This window comes from Ailuropoda melanoleuca, chromosome 1 (genome assembly GCF_002007445.2).
Source record: "Ailuropoda melanoleuca isolate Jingjing chromosome 1, ASM200744v2, whole genome shotgun sequence".
Lineage (NCBI taxonomy): Eukaryota > Metazoa > Chordata > Mammalia > Carnivora > Ursidae > Ailuropoda > Ailuropoda melanoleuca.
The window spans coordinates 10,868,769-10,886,330 of NC_048218.1; the positions used below are offsets into that span (position 1 = coordinate 10,868,769).

General features: G+C 37.7%; 2 protein-coding genes across 4 annotated transcripts in view; one reads left to right on the plus strand and one right to left on the minus strand.

Moving 5' to 3' along the window:
* Positions 1-3: 3 nt before the first annotated feature.
* DONSON (DNA replication fork stabilization factor DONSON) lies at positions 4-9,492 on the plus strand (the record flags this gene model as incomplete). The annotated part of the gene is made up of 10 exons (XM_034654768.1): positions 4-45; positions 785-865; positions 2,590-2,793; positions 3,721-3,899; positions 4,490-4,668; positions 5,482-5,563; positions 5,678-5,782; positions 6,248-6,446; positions 7,719-7,931; positions 8,763-9,492. Coding segments are annotated over 10 exons (1,422 nt in total), but the record flags the coding sequence as incomplete, so codon positions are not given.
* A 208-nt stretch (positions 9,493-9,700) lies between these two features.
* The window catches only part of SON (SON DNA and RNA binding protein), a 31,985-nt gene continuing 24,123 nt past the window's right edge, over positions 9,701-17,562 (minus strand). The window contains exons 9-12 of one of the 3 annotated variants that reach the window (XM_002919584.4): positions 13,938-14,085; positions 11,620-11,691; positions 11,397-11,512; positions 9,701-10,820 (exon numbers count right to left, since the gene is read on the minus strand). In XM_002919584.4, coding sequence (XP_002919630.4) covers positions 10,662-10,820; positions 11,397-11,512; positions 11,620-11,691; positions 13,938-14,085 — 495 coding nt within the window. In that variant the 3' untranslated portion in view covers positions 9,701-10,661. Of the gene's footprint in view, positions 10,874-11,396; positions 11,513-11,619; positions 11,692-13,937; positions 14,086-14,752; positions 14,833-17,562 lie in introns of those variants that run through there. The other 2 variants (XM_019800028.2, XM_019800029.2) reach the window with 2 other exon arrangements.

Genomic DNA, 17,562 nt, shown 5'->3' on the forward strand with positions numbered 1-17,562 from the left:
CCCCCCGACGGGCCGCCTCGCGGCCAGCAGGAGGCGCAGGGCCCGGTGAGTGTCTCGGGCCTGGCAGGCGAGGGGCTCTCGCAGTGCGGGGACTCGGCTGTGAATTAGGGCAAGTTCTCGCGGTCGAAGGGAAATGGGCGCGGAGAGTCGTAGCCGTCGCGGTCGAAGGACCCCGAGCATTGGGAGGGGCCGCTCTGAAAGGTGGGCTTTGTGTGGAGTGCGTCCCGCAAGCGGCTCCGTCGGCCCGTCCTGAGGGAAGCGTAGGGCACTGGGGCGCGCCTCGGCGGTCCAGCCCGAGGAGCCGGGTCGGAGGAGCTTGGGCCGCGGCCCCCTGGGGGTTAGAGATCTGTGGGAAGACGGTCCGAGAAATCCTGGAACGACTCATCCAGGAAGGCCATGGGAAAATTACAGGAGACCCTCCTTCCCTGCGTGATTCAGAGCCTCTCTTTTCACGCGCTCGAAAATATTCTGGAGATGGAGGAATGCTGAGGAGTCCTGGGGTCCGAATTTCCTAGCATTTTCTTACCCCAAAGCCTTTTGAACTTTTGAGATTTCTACATCAGTTATTAGACGCACAGATCACCGGCCTTACCCCGTCCACAGACCAATAGTTATTTGATGGTAAAAGTTCAGACACAAAGCTGAAACACTGATCTAGTGATTTGCATGTGAATTCTTGCACTTGGCATTTATTGAAGAACTTGCATGCCGGTGAGGCTCTGTACGTATTTAACGCAAACTCCAGCATCACTTAGGATTAAAAAGCACCGTTGTTTCCCCTCAGTTTTTAGATTCTAATCAGGAAAATGATTTGCTGTGGGAAGAGAAGTTTCCTGAAAGAACAACCGTTACTGAATTACTCCAGGTAATAGTTTTTAAATGTTATTAGAATGTATATTCTTATAATCTAAATTCATACCGCTCAGAAACATTTACTTGGAAAATCGTTTTGCCAAGAATGTTGAGGGAGTGATCATTTCTGCCAGGGTTGAAAAGATGGCATCAGCACCCTAATGGACTTTATATGATATAAAAATGATGTTTCTGACGGTACCAACGCTGGAGTTGGTGTAGATAAAGGTTCTCCTTCTACCTCCAGCTGTTTTTACACTGTTACTCTGTGGGTGGTCACAGCTCCAGCTCATCACTTCACACTCAGCTGCGTTTTGAACTTAGTCTTTTTTTTTTCTTTTTTTTTAATTTGACACAGAGACAGCCAGCGAGAGAGGGAACACAAGCAGGGGGAGCGGGAGAGGAAGGAGCCAGGCTCCCAGCAGAGCAGGGAGCCTAATGCGGGGCCCAATCCCAGGACCCTGGGATCACGCCCTGAGCCAAAGACAGACGCTTAACGACTGAGCCACCCAGGCGCCCCTTGAGCTTAGTCCTTAACTGAATCTTCAAACAAAATCCCCAAATTACCTCCACAGGTTGTGGTATATCACTGAACCCTGCTGACACCACCACAACACGCACTTGCTACCATTCCTGGGGTATTCCTGTTGTGATAGTTTAACAGAAACATAGTTTGTCCTAACAGGAGCAGGCTGGAAGAGCTCTCTAAGGCCCACTCTCCTTTTCATGTAAATAGGCAACTTTCACAGGGTCTGTGAGAAATACTTACCCCCCAGGGCTGCCTGGGTGGTTCAGTTGGTTAAGCGACTGCCTTCGGCTCAGGTCATGATCCCAAGGTCCTAGGTTCCCTGCTCATCGGGGAGCCTGCTTCTCCCTCTTCTGCTCCCCCTGCTTGTGCACTCTCTCTCTTTCTCTGACAAATAAATAAAATCTTTAAAAAAAAGAAAAGAAAAAAGAAATAGTTCCCCCTTACTTGTTATTTTTTTATGATGTCACCTCAGAGAATCACAGTAAAGTGGAAAAACTTTATTTGAAAGGACAGCAGAACAGTTCGGAAGGAAATTTTGAGATCAGGAAATGCCTTTTACATATGGTCTCTTAAGATCCCTGCCTAAGTTACCTGCAGGAGCTGCTTAGCCTAAACTCTGGTTCCAGAGTTTTAGAGGCTTAGAAGGTGCTTTTTAAAATACTTGGGGGGGGCCCTGAGTGGCTCAGTCTGTTAAGTGTGTAACTCCTGATTTGAGTTCAGGTCATGATCTCAGGGTGGAAAGATTGAGCCCCGGAGTCAGGCTCCTCACTCAGCATGGAGTCTGCTTGAGGTTCTCTCCCTCTCCTCCTGCTCCTCCCCCACAAAAATAAATAAATCTTCTAAAAATAATAAAACACTTGGAAGGTTTTTGCTTTGACAGCAAGATCAATAGATTTTAGTTTTTTTTTTAATTATGATTGTGGAAATAGTACATGCTTCCTGTAACTAAACTATATAGAACTATATGTAAACTAAAAGGTAAAATGGGCCCTCCACCGCTACCACCCATAACAACAATAAATCCCAGCTTCCCAGAGAAAACACTGTCAACAGTGTAACTCTTTCTGGAATGTTTCATAGTGTGTAGTGTATTTTCAGTGTTACTTACACAGTTTATAAAATTTTGACATTTCAGTGATCATGCTAGTTGATCAAAGGGTTTTGTTTTTGATACTGTACTAATTTTTGTGTTCTCTGTTTTCTAAAAGACTCCACAAGTATCATTCTCGGAATCTGATATTCCATCCTCAGAAAGTACTGAGTTACCTGTGGACTGGAGTATTAAAACTCGACTCCTTTTCACCTCTTCTCAACCCTTTACTTGGGCAGATCATTTGAAAGCCCAGGAAGAGGCTCACGGTGTTGTCCAGCATTGTAGGGCAACAGAAGTTACTTTGCCTCAAAGTATACAGGTAATTCTGAAGGAAAATGGTTATGTTTTAAAGTAACAATTGTAAAACATGCTTCCTTACAAAATGTCACAGATACTTCGTCCTATTAAGTTTTTCTTCTGCAATTTAGAGACACAAAGACTTGGGAAATTTTGTATTTCCTAAACGGTGCTTTCATGCATTTTTTTCTGTCAGATTCAGTAACTGCCCATTAAATTTAGAGACCTGTCCTGCAAATTAGTTCATGTTATAGGCAGGAATTGTTTTGAACTAAACCATTCTTCTAACGCCTTTTGAGAAAGAAAATGGAAAGAAACGAAAGGCAATTGAAAAGGCAGATTGGTTATTCTACTGATTTTCCGATATAACGTATATTCTTTTTTTATACACGCTAATTCTTGCTACCTGGTTGATAGTTTGTTGTAAATATGGTAGTAGAGCTAATAAGTTCTAGAATGGTTTTGGAGAGATGACGTTGCCATGTTCTGAAGCAGCTCATCAACTCAAGCTAGGTTAAAAGTGATTACCTAAAAGAGGCCTTGGTACATCTTTTTTAATAAATAAATCAGGATGATTTTTAATTCACATTACCCATTTTTACTGGCTACTATTGAAACAGTTGTGAAGGGAGAGGGGTTGAACATAGTATTACCTACATACAATATAAATCCCCACCCAAACCACCCCCCACCTATAACAACATCGTCATTGTTCTCAGGAGAGCTGAGATAATGTACCCATCTGTATTCAAGTCTGCCTTCTGCTGCGCTGTAACAAACAATAAATGCTGACAAGAATAAACTACATTTTAGCCCCTGTAACAGTTATTAATACTTTCCTATAGGAAGCAGTAAAGATTTTGAGAATAAGTGGTATGTTCAGTGCTTTTTAATGAAATTTTATACTGCTAATGTGCAAAAACTGTTCAATATCATCTCTGGATTTTAGGACCCCAGACTCTCCACGGAGCTCCGTTGTGCCTTCCAGCAGAGCCTTATCTACTGGCTCCACCCTGCCTTTCCTTGGCTCCCACTGTTCCCTCGCATTGGAGCTGATAGAAAAATGGCTGGAAAGATAAGCCCTTGGTCAAATGATGAAACCTTGCAACACATTTTAATGAGTGATTGGTAAGATTAAAAACTTTGCATCCTAATAGTGAATTTTCATTTTATCGGTGTTTTCTCCTTACCTTATTTTCAATGTGGAAATGTGTAGTGGTAAAAGGATCTCTGTGTCCTTCTGACTTATTTTTTCTAAACTGTTAATAACCAACATTTAAATTGTTCCCTTTTTTTTTTAACTCTTATTCACTCTTCATACAATTGTGGAATTACGTATAAATGTTACATAAATATATACAGACATTGTCTTATGTTATTTCTTATCAGTGGCTGCTTCCTTTCTCATCAGCAGAAGCTGCTCAGAGAAAAGTCAGCAGCCAGTTATCAATTGTGTTTTGTTTAAAGAAAAAACGTTTAGTGTTTAAGCGGTAAACACTATTTGTTAAAGTATTCAGAAGTCATCAGTGAGTCTCATGACCAGTTTTCGTCCTGTAAAAGCCAAGTTATGTATGTAGTGGCAGAAATTAGAACCATTATCTGTAATATTTGTATTGTGTTTTCAATCAAGTGAATATCAAACCGAATTATAAAAAACTAAATTTTAGATGTTAAGCTAAATACGTAAAAAATCTAAAGAAAATTTTGCTGCTTCATAGGTCTGTGAGCTTCACTTCTCTCTATAATCTGCTGAAGACGAAACTTTGCCCATATTTCTACGTTTGTACCTATCAGTTTACTATCCTGTTCCGTGCAGCAGGATTAGCAGGAAATGATGTAATCACAGCTCTCATATCTCCTACAACTAGAGGCATAAGAGAAGCAATGAAAAATGAAGGTAAAACCATTGGCTTAAAATGAGAATACCATACTGTATATTAATTACTTTCCTTGAGAGCTAAAATTTGAATTGTCTTTGTACCAGTTGAATTGTCTTTTACCAGTTTTACCTGTATTTTTTAAGTAACATCTTCTTTATTTCTGATTTTTTTTCTGGCAGTGACTTAAGCTGTCCCTTATGCATAGCTTTAAGTTAATGGTATTCCCTTCTCTGATCTGACAAACACATGTTGAGCTGTAAGGTTCCTATCTGAATATACTCCTCTGGGAAGCCCTTGATAGTACAAATTACCCCATTTTAATAACAATCTTCCAACTGTGTCAACCATTAATGATCATGAAATCTATTTAGTAGGCTCAGTCAGCACTTTAGGAAAGAGTACCACATGTAGTGAGAGTATGTATTGTTTCCTGAACCTTTTGTTTGAAGTGGGGGGGGAGGGTTGTGGACTACTGTCAAGAAAGCTTGAAAGCTACTGCTTTTTTTTTTTTTTTAAGATTTTATTTATTTATTCAACAGAGATAGAGACAGCCAGCGAGAGAGGGAACACAAGCAGGGGGAGTGGGAGAGGAAGAAGCAGGCTCATAGCGGAGGAGCCTGATGTGGGGCTCGATCCCATAACGCCGGGATCACGCCCTGAGCCGAAGGCAGACGCTTAACCGCTGTGCCACCCAGGCGCCCCGAAAGCTACTGCTTTAATCAAGTGTAAAAGCTCCAATCTTCAGATTTCCTACTCTATAAAAGTAGGGCACACTCGTTAAGTTCTTTTAGATTAAAGAAAACTCAGTTATATTTTTTTTTCTCATGTAGGTATTGAATTTTCTCTGCCACTAATAAAAGAAAATGCCCATGAGAAGAAAAAAGCATCTGGAACAAGCCTGGAACAGGGGGAGTATGTGATTAAAATGAGCTTTTACGTCACCTAAGGCCTTATGGACTCAGTGTAGTTGTTTTATAGAGGGAGCAGTTTTATGAAATGAAAACTCTAACTCTAACAATCTTCTAGGGAACAAGTAATCAGTGATGAGGATGAAGATGAAAGTTTCTCCTGGCTGGAAGAGATGGGTGTGCAAGATAAAATTAAAAAACCAGACATACTCTCTATCAAGCTGTATCCTTTCAGTTGTGTTACCTACAACTGGTTTTCATTGAATTAAGTTAGTGAGCTATGTATGTAATACTGACTGACAGTTTTATTTGACTATAATCTTAAATTATCTTAAGATCATATTTAAACTAATTCTCCATCATTACATTAAATAAACTCCGTAAGTACCAGTAAACCATGAACAATTATTACTAAACTATTTTTTAAAAATGAAAACATTCCATATAGAGCATGTTTTTGACTAGAGAAGAAACTAGTTTTTGTTAGGTATCAACTTCTAGCAAATTCAGATGGTCAAAGAGAAATCATTTTGATTTAAACAGATGCGTTATAATTGCAGCAGAGTGGGGTAGCAAGAGCTTTTCCAGTTCAGAATGGGAAGAAAGAGTCCCAGGTGATTCCGAATCAAGATGACTTTTCCATTGGTATGGGATTTAAATTTGCAAGTTCCTTGATTGTCATTTTCAGACGTAAAGAGAAACATGAAGTGCGAATGGATCACAGACCTGAGTCTGTTGTGTTGGTGAAGGGAATGAATACCCTTACGTTGCTGAATTTTTTGATCAACTCTAAGAGTTTAGTTGCTAGCTCAGGTCCACAGGCAGGACTTCCACCAACCCTCTTATCGCCTATAGCTTTCCGAGGTGCCACAATGCAAATGCTTAAGGTAATGAAAAGGAAAAAAAAAATTCTACACTAATCCTCATAAACTAGCCTTTTAAGAAGAAATCAAGAACAAAGTCTTGATTTGTTTTTAATAACTCTTATCATTTTATGTGGTGCAGATTTTGTCTTTGTTTTCCTCCCAGTAAAAAAATTTGTTGATACGAAGGTATATCAAAAGAATTACATGAAAATATAGTAATTATATGAAATGTTTTATTTGATTTGCATTAAAATAATTTTTTCTGACTGAATAAATGGCAACAAAAGCATTTTGCCATATGGAAAAGTTGCTTAATCTCATTTAGTCTCATTTCTTAACCATTGAAAGAACCTAGCCAAGATTGTTATGTTAAATTATTAATCTGAAAACCTGAATCATGGATAAGTGAAAAGAATAGCTGTATATCCATAGTGTTGAAAATATGCATGTAAATACAAAATACATAATGTTACTAGCAACAGAATTTTTATTTACTTTTAAAAATAGAATTTATTCTTATATTTATTTGCACAATATTCTGCATTGAAATATATTACTGAATTGGGATGGGAGGTGGGTAAAAAGGGGTGAAGGGGAGTGGGAGGTACGTGCTTCCAGTTTTGAAATAGAGTAAGTCAGGGGAATGGAAGTTAGCGCATAGAGAATACAGTCAACGGTACTATAATGGCTTATACGGTGAAGGATGGGAGCTACGCTTGCAAGCACAGCATAATGGAGAGAGTTGTAGAATCACTGTTGTACACCTGAAAGTAATGTAACATTGTGTGTCAACTATACTTCCATTAAAAAAATTTTAATAGGGAAACCTGGGTGTTTCAGTTATTAAGCGTCTGATGCAGCTCACGTCTTGATCTCGGTCGTGAGTTCAAGCCCTGAATTGGGCTCCACTCTGGGTATGGAGCCTGCTTAAAAAAAATTTTTTAATAAAGTGTATTACTAAATCAGGATAGCATATGAAAAATTATATTCTCTAGAACATGCGTAAACTGAGTCATAATTTGAAGATGTGCTACAGATGGAGAATTAACCTTTTTACTCCTATAGCATTCTTTTGATGTCTTGAACTACTACATGCTGTGATCGCAAGTGTAGTAGCAGCTGTCCCCGTACAGTGCTGTTACAGCACCACTGACTGTATTCGCTCTGTGCTGTACCTCGTAGTCCATAACCAGTAAAGAGGAACACCCAAGTGAAGTTACTGAACAAGTCTTTAGCTAGGGACAAAAGCTTGAGAGATGGTGACCATAATTTTTTCTTTAAATTTTCTTGAAGGCACGAAGTGTAAATGTGAAGACACACGCTGTTTCTGGATACAAAGATCAATTTAGTTTGGAGATTACGGGTCCTGTCATGCCTCATTCTCTACATTCTGTAACGATGCTACTCAAATCTTCACAAAAGGGATCATTTTCTGCTGGCCTGTATGCACATGAGCCAACTGCTGTATTTAATATCTGCCTGCCAGTGGATAAAGTACTGGATAAGGTAAGTAGACAGCTGTAAGCATTCATTGTAGTTTCCTCAGATGGAAGAAATAAGTGATTTACAATGAGCCAAACTTGTGTCTCAGGTTATTAAACTGTACTATTTATCAATCCTAATTACGAAGATGAAGGGATAAGACTTGGTTTTTTTGAGGTAAATTTTATCAATTTAGGTTGTTGTACTCAACAATGACTAAAGAACTTCCCAAAAAGGCAAGTTATGTTCACGGCTGTCTTAGATCCAGAACTTAATAGTACCTGATTCTTTCATTATAAACAACTATGGGTATTTAACCAGTATTTGCCTTTAATTTTGGACATAGTTAGGTTTTTATTTACAGGTATTAAGACCTTTAAAATTGCCTCATGCTTTTATCATTTGCCAGACTTCTGGCAATAACCAAATTTATTTGTGGATGCTGTTGTTATATGTGAAAACTTTTAGGGTCAACTTATGTTGTCAGTGAACTGCCTTTCCCTATAAACAAATGAGTAAGGCAGGTATTTCTCAAAGTTCCAGTGGTAATTATTAAAATCTGAGTGTCCATGGGTGCCCAGCTGACTCAGTTGGTAGAGCATGCGACTCTTGTATCAGGGCTGTGAGTTCAAGCCCACATTGGGCATGGAGCCTACTTTAAAATATAAAAATAAAGGAGTACCTAGCTGGTTGAGCCAGAAGAGCATGCAATGCTTTCCAGGGTCGTGAATTCGAGTCCCACACTGGGTATAGAGATTACTTTAAAAAAAACAACTTTTAAAAAATATTTTTTAAAAAAAAATCTGAGTGTTCAAAGACTGATGTGCTTTTTAACTAGAGTACAAATTTCCACAGGAGACTGTTCATGAGGAGCTTGCTAACTGTGGGTTGCATCCTAAGACTCTGGACCAACTTAGTCAAACACCAATACTGGGAAAGTCATCTTTAAGGCATGTGGAAATGAGTGACTACGTTTATAATTGGAGATCCTGAACACCAAAGTAAGCCTAAAAGGAATCTTTGAGGAAAAAGCCTTCTAGCAAGGAAATTCAAGATTATCCCTTTGGCTCTAAAGTTCATTTTGGAAGTTAAAGGAATATATAACTATCTTTTAAAATATCAAATGTTTATAAACGTTAACCTTTTACATTAATTTTTATTACATGTGTTAAGCAGGATTGATTTTGAATCAGCATTTTTTAATATTGATTAGATTGTTCAGATACAAAGATAACTCCCCACTTTTTAAAAACATCAGTAACTTGAATGAGACTTCTAGACCCTTATAACCTAATTATAAACTTAGTAGAAAACTCAATGTCATGAATGTATTTCCTTGCAAATGGGAAATTGAAGCTAAATTCCCATCAGTTATCTCCTGGCATTGTGACTGATGGTTATCAGGGCAAAACTATTTGATGAATCACCTACAACTATACGCAGGTTCTAGCTTTATAAAGGTACAAATGTAGACAATAAGTGCTGAACTGATGATTGTTTATGTGTCTACCACCTTAGCTGCTGCTTTCCTTCTGATTTATAATTTCTTTATTCTCAAATATATTAAATTTGGTTTTTTAATGCATGTTACTTCAGATAAGGGTATTTTGTATTCCAGATAGAACAGTGTTAATAATTGTAATGTATGCTCAGCTGTCATGGTGAAGTAGTATTTAACGCTCCTGGTAGGTATTTGTGTGGGGGTGTGTGGGGGTGTGTGGATGTGTAATTCAAATTTTCTTAAAAATAAAAGTACTTAGAAATCAAAAGCATTGGGTAAAGAAATAACAGTATTTAGTGAAGAAGTATGTGTTTACTTTATGATCCAAAAAATAAAACACCACATTTATTCCAGAGAAGTTTATATTTGGGCCTTAAGCTTTTGAAAATAAAGTTTAGAGACATAGCATTATGAATACCACTGTAATACACATGAAATATTCTATCAGACCCTAAAAATTAACATAAACTTAAACTTTCTCATAGTCAACAAAATAGTGGCTGGGTGCCGATTTTATTAGATAAGTTGGTTACAGCATTTTAATTATCATTTAACGTCTATCTAGGTGTAGCTGAAATTCAAAATGCACATCAAAGTAAAACTATATCACAACTCAATGCCATACTAAATGTACTTGGCCTCTGCAGTAGAATTCTAATCAGACTTCATTTTGACTCCCTTCTCATGGCCCAAGTGGCTTTGATGGGAACGCAGGACTTAGTGCAGATCATCACACAACATAGCACTTTCTTTTTATAACCTCTACAAAACTTTAAGGGGAGATGGTGGCATTAGCCCTGTGGAACAGATCTTGCTTGATTACCTCAATAACACTGGCCCAGTATCTGTCCAGCAGAACCCATTGTGAACTAGTACAAGGTGCACAGCCCTTCACTGATTACAGGCAAGTGTTACAGCAGCCTAGCCATAAGGAAGGGAGGTTACATCATAGTACAAAATACAGTATAAAAGCGTTATTTAACATTCCACACTGAAGATTACGGATGCCTTCAAACAATCGTTTGGATGTTAGCCACTTAAACAAATACATCACTAAGGTAAACAATATAAACATACCAAAACCCTGTATGGTTAAATACAATTTCCATGGTACAAAAATCAAAGCCTGGAGATGTTTGTACAGATTGCTTTTTACACAATGTCTTAAATTGCCAAATATTTACAACATTAAAGAGGAAATACATTTTGATGCAGAGTAAAATTATCTGAAATGATTAATATAAAACCTCAATCTATCTACGTGAGGCACTCCTGAAGCAAGTGGCATTAGCCATGAGGTCCTTTGGTACAAGGCCCATTGCTTGAAGAACCACAGTAGCTGCTGTGGCTTTAGCATGCTTCTTATTAGGGCTGGCAAAGCTGGGCTGGTAAGCGCTTCCATTTATCAATACCTATTCAAGAAAAACATACAATTGGGCTGGTAAGGGCTTCCATTTCTCAATACCTATTCAAGAAAAACATACAATAAGAACAGCATCAAACTTTAATATCTATTAGCTTTGTACTTTTTCACTAAATGCTAGAAAAATAATTTACAAAAATACAAAACCCACACTATGTAAGTCAAATTAACCTCAACCCAGAAGAAGCAAATCATTTGGAAAAAGGGACTGCAAATTAAGAGCAGGTCTCCAAATGGGACCGGGGGGGGGGGGCAGGAATGGAGAAATCTCTGATAAAACTACTAAATTAATTCCCCATGTTCCATTAGAAAATGTCAACAAATTGTTCACCAGATTTTGCCCACATCTTTCCCTCCAACATTTTTAAAAGCAGGATATTAACAGGTCATATTAAAGTATACTTAAATATTTAAAAACCCCAAAACCCTACCACTTCTACCCACACACATATATTCACTCCCAACCCACAATGTATCAATCCTGTGACCATACAATGCTTATCCCTCACCCTCTAAGTCATCAAATTAATAAGGGTATACAATTAATGCAGAAATTCATATTTACCCTAAAGAGAAAATGTTTGCGATGATCTGGGCCACTATCATGGACCAAGAGAAATTCTGGTGGTTGCCACCTTCTCTTATTACAGATTTCCATCAAAGCAGACACAGGATGTTTGCCTGCACAGAAAAAAATAACCGTTTGTTAATTATTTCCACTATCTGTGGCAACAAATTATGAATTCCAGGTGGGGATGGGACAAGAGGAAATTAAAATGTACTCTCACCTGACAGATCTTTCATTGCAGCAGAGAAGTTTCCGGACCTCTTTTGTGCTCTTTCTCCTACTGCAACAAGACCTTTAAAATAAAAAGCGAATGTTCACTGAATAAACTCCAAAGCATCGTTTTAAATTATAATATACAATGATTCCCTCTGTAGGAACCTATGCCTTCCAATAAAATATTCAACTCCCACTACCCCTGATTTTTATATAATTTGATTTGTCTTCCTGTGTTTCAATATATAAACCTATATACTTATATGTTCATATACCTTGGTATTAGAAATTGTATAAAAAAATCAATGTTCAGAAAACACAAAAACCTAATATATGAATATATCTATAAATTAAGTGCCACAGTTAACATCTCCAGGACTGTTTCTTCATAAGTTTAAAAAGTAATGGCTATTTATTACAAGTGATTTCTAAAGGCTTCCCATCCCTTAAAACACTGCTCAGTTAATTAAGTTCCCCAAAAGGTGAGGATTTTAGGTCACACACCCCAATTAAAAGTGAGAGGGTGTCTCTATAAATGGGAGCAAACAACCCCTTTCTGACTTATCAAATAAAGATTGCTCACAGAAGACAGACGATCTCACTGCATAACCTCCCCCTTTCCAATGGGATTTCACTGTATTACTAGCCAAAATCCATGCTTTCCTGCTTCCATTTTTCCTAGGGGGAATCTTCAATCAGTTTTTCACTAATTCTGCTAGTATGCTTTTCCAAACCCAACGCCCAGTACACAATTCCAAAGAGGACGTTCTCTGGAATTACATAATGCATTCACAGATGTTTTCTTCCAACCAATCACCTTTTATGACACAAAAAAATCTATTCAACTTGTGTAAGACAATGTCAATGTGACATCAGTACAATGTCCTTTTCTAATTAGAGTTTGAATTAATGCTAACAGCACAGGATGGTTCTCATGCTGTTTCCAGCCTATTGGGCCATCGTTAAAATAAATCCCTCCAATTTGAAAAAAAAAAAAAAAAAGTGGCATCACAGTATTCTATGTGGATGACAATACAGAAATTCCGATGCAAGACATTTTACAAGACACACAATTTGGTCCAAGCTGGTTGGTTTCCAAATTCACTGACACAAAATAATTTAACTGTATTAACTCCAACTTGCCTTTCTGATTGCAAAGATAAGGAAATTTCCAGTTCTGAACTTTCCAGTTCTTAAAAATGAGACTTATACAAGCTATAGAAATCACACTGAGCTGACAGCCCAGCCCCATCTGATTCTATGGAAGACATTATTCCAAGGAAAGAAATTACTTAAAAGTACCAATTGGCTGTTACCAATGAGCACTAAGTGTATATATACATATATGTATATGTGAGTTTTTGTTTGTTTTTTTGTTTTTACGTGAGGGAGCAACAGAGGAGAGAGAATCCCCAAGCAGGCTCCACACCTAGTGCTAAGCCTAATGAAGGGCTTGATCTCACAACCCTGAGGATCACGACCTGAGCCAAAATCAAGAGTCAGATGCTTAACCGACTGAGCCATCCAAGCACCCTTCTAAGTATGTTTTTAATACTTAGCAACTGCATGCAGGCTATGTAGACCGATCACAAAGTACCAGGAAAGATAAAAAGTTCCAAGGTACCCCAAGCACAAGGGTAATAGGAAGAGCTGACACTGCTGTCAGCAACTGGTCTACTATTCTCCAGCCCCACCCAAGGAAACTCAATTACGGAGCTTAAAATTTTAAGAGGGACATGCCAAAAGGGTTTAATTAAAATGAAGACAAAACAGCACTCTAGTAGGAAATAAGGAGAATGTATGGGATAAAATATCAAAGAAAGGAAAAAAATACAGCCTAGAAACAAAGACAAGTATATATTCCCTGTCAAGAGAAAACAAAATGGGGATACCATTTACTAACACTGAAATCCAGTTGGAATTTCAATCACACTGATAATCTGCACATTTCCCTAATATTTAGCAACTAACATAAGACCACCTTTTAGCTCAAATTAGTGACTCCATCTATATCTACAAAAGCTGCCACAAATGGTTGTGTAACTTTTGTTTCCTAACAAAAAGCTGTAGATACGCTCTAGTTAAGCATCATGGACATCGAAACGTAGGAGTTACTTTGGGGGGGGGAATAAAATTTTTTTTAAAGAGGAGCCTGGCTGGCTCTGTCGGAGCATATGACTTGTCTCAGGGTTGTGAGTTCAGGCCCACACCGGGCAAGGAGCTTACTTAAAAAAAAAAAAAAAAAGAAAAAAAAAAAAAAGGGACGGTGATGAAACCCTAAATATTAAAGTAAGTATAATCAACATTCCCGAAACAATGTGTTACCTTTTCGGTCTGTCTTAAAATCAACTAGGATAGGTTCCTTATTTCCTTCTTTGTTTTTTCCTAATCCTTCTCCTTCTCTCCAGCCCATCTTTCTCATCAACACGGCTCCCATTCCTCCAGTTACCGGGGCTGCTCTTAAGAACTGATCCTATCCAAAGAAAGAAAGGTAAAATGTCCCCATTTCACAGTTAGAATTTGACTACAAACTCTGTAACTTAAAAAAAAAAATCTTATTTTACTTCTAGATCTGATACAGCAATTAAATTTAAATTTCTATACTTATATACATACTGTAGTGTGGATGTTCTAATTATTTTCACATTAACATAATAGTATTTTGAAAGTCAAATAAGGCAAATAAATGGCAGTTTAAAACAGTGGCCCTCATGCCCCCCTCCAAAAAAAAAAATATTAGAACACTCCTGTTTTCGTCCACTATTTAGGTTCACTGGTATCTCTTCTTAGCTTGCAAAATAAAAAGAAGGCAATGTTAAAACAGTCAATAATATTAATTGTCCCAGGTGTACCTAGTTAATGAATAAAGCCCAGAAATCATTTAGAAATAGTTTGGACACTGAAGAAGCATACTGTTAACGTCCCAAGTTTTCTTCCCCATTCTACCATATAGCAAGTAAAAATATTTTACTTAGAAAATCCCTATGGAGCAAAAGGTAACTCTTTAAATTATATTTACACAGTAAGAAATGGACAGTCACATAAAATACCCTGTCATTAAACCAAACTGAAACTGAATTCTTTTAAAACCTAGCGTGATGTTAAAAGACTTGTAAAAAACTCCTTAAGCGTTTACATACCTAGGCCTCGGTGGCAGCAGTGTTGTGAATAGTAGGGCTGGCACTGACCGGGGCAAGAAGACAGCTACAAGGATTTGGCCCTGAAACAAGTTTCCATACAGAGGGGTGAAAGTTCACAGGTTATTCTGTGAACAGTCATCTCTCTTGTATCCAACCCACTGAACCATAATTTCCATCAAAGCAGCAAACCACTTAATGTCATAAGATGCACAACTCTATACATTAGCATGGTCAACAGTCATTTTCATACATTAAGAAAAAAATGGACGATGCCTCTATTTTAAAGGACATCCATGTACACAAATGAATTCTACTGTTGATCTTTATGGCCATTTTTTTAATTTGTAACATCTCCAAATCCAGCTTTACTTCCCCTTGTTATTAAATTTTAGATTTACGTTCTTTAGCAAATATATAGCAAAAGTCATTAACTTATCAATAGAGGGAGTCAAAACTTTTGGTAGCTCTGGAGAGAGTATGCATTGTTTCCTGTATTGATAAGTTAATACTAAATTTTTAAAATCTTGTTTTTACACACAGTAGTAAAACTGTATCATCTTATTTTTTTCCCCCAGCTTTGTAAATTATATGCTGGGGAGAAAGCATGCCAATGATGTGTGACTAGACATTAAGTTCAACAAGGTGCTCTGATGGAAGGAGGCAGCTGTGGAGGTAAAAACATACCCCTGGTTCAGTTCCTTATTTGGTGCAGGCCATGCAGTGTTGATGTATAAAGAGAAAAGTTAGCTGATGCTTGGATATCAACTGCCTTGATGCTACACACCTAGAATGACTTTTACTTACTTCCAGGTTCATCCGCCCCTCTTTTCCAGGCAACACTCCTAAAAAAAAGGGCAACTGTGCAGATAGTATAATGCAAATCCCCAAATAACCCAGGCTTCCAACTCTGTTTCCATTCTCTACTATCTTCATGTTTCTTTACCCCAGTGTGTTTACAGTTCACCAAAAAGCTGCTTAATCTAATGAAACTATAATAGTAAACAGTACCCATAGGGTCAATGTCCAAATCATTTAATTCCGGAAAATAAAGGTTCTTTGAAATCAATTACCAGTTAAAAATGTTTTACTGACAAATAGTAATAATGATAAAACTCTCATTTTTTTCATCTAAGAATATGCTGCAACAAACTAAAAAGAATACAGAGAATGCTGGCATTCCATGGGGTTTTTATCATAAAAGAGAGTGTTGGGCTATAGCAAGGCAAGAAAAGCTGTATGATCACTGAAGAAGTTTTCTAAACGCAATACACAGACATTCTGTGATATCTGACAGTGAAGACAAATGTTAAATTTTCAGCTAATGACTTTTCCACATTTTTATAAATGTTCCTTTCATATCAAATGCAACTGTTCTTCTGTTAACATATAAATGGGAGTTTTTCTGAAAGCACAGCTTTCTTATTAAAAACTTCTCTGATGAACACATCTCATAATTTATCAAAATGACTTACATAACATTTAACATGATGTGAATTATTTAAAACCTGTCAACTGCCTACAAGACTGAAGTAAAAAAAAAATTAAGGGAAAGTTTGCAGGGAACTAATTTAATCATTGAAAGATTCATTTTTGCCAGTTATGTTAACATGATTTTTAGAACTATATAAGCATTATGGATCAATACTTCATTATACAAATGAAGTCCAAAATTTTGCAATGGAATAGCATTCAGAAGTTTCTACCTAATAATGTACAAGACTTTATGTGCATTTAATTTTTGTGTGCCTAAACATCCACATAAAGCTTCCAGTCTAACTTCCTGAAATACTGAGCAGTCAGCTTCAAGATTAAATAGTATTAAAGGACTAAAACTATTCAAATAGGTGTATAATTATAATTCTTCCCAATGAGACGAGAGCCTTTTTCAAATACTACGCAAATTTTTGAACACTGTAATATAGTTAAGTCCAAAATGAACTCAACATTTAAAATATTCTGCTAGATTTTCATTTTTTCCAACACCAACCCCTAATAAATTACAAACAAGTTGTAAATTTTTCATAAATCTGACCATATACTCACTATACACCTATTATTGCAACTATCTCCCCCCCCAAATGGCAGGCAAACTGAGGGTGTATCATGTTTTACATTAATTTGTTAATAAAAGGGTCATCAGAGATAATGCTATCAAAACTGAAATACCATGAGATTAAAAGATCCAAAGCAACCAAAATCTCATTTTGCCAAAATTCAGTTCATTCCCTAGCAATCATAGCAATTCTTCATAGGTGCCCGTCACGCTACTAATTACCACCCTGTGAAGCAGTAATAAGGACTTGTCTTCTCATGACACTTGGAGACTGAAATTCCAAGTAATTACTTGCCCATGATCACAAAAGCAGTCAGGAGCACAGCGGGATAAAGAAACCTTCCCAATCCTTTAGACCACGAAGCCTCCCAGTTTCAGCACTGCCATGCTGCCAGTACTCCTGAAACAAACTTCCCATCACCCATCCAACCAAACCACATCCCTTCACCAGAAGGCATTTCTTTAGAAAGCCCTTCTTAACCACCTAAGACTCCCCCGACAATGAGGCAGCCGTAGGTGGAGTTCACAGGTCTCATTGCAGGAAGCTGAAACCAGGAGCACCTACATCTTCACAGCACGAGGCGTCCGTCCTCTCCCTTGAATTTAGGTTTTATTATATCCTGTTTTTTTTTTTTTTTTCATGAGATCAGTGGTTCTCAAATTGAGCCTGTGGATCACCAGAGGCCACCAGGGCCTAAATGGTGGTCCACAGATAATATCCTCTCTTCCCACCCCACCCCCTTCACCCCCCCTTCAA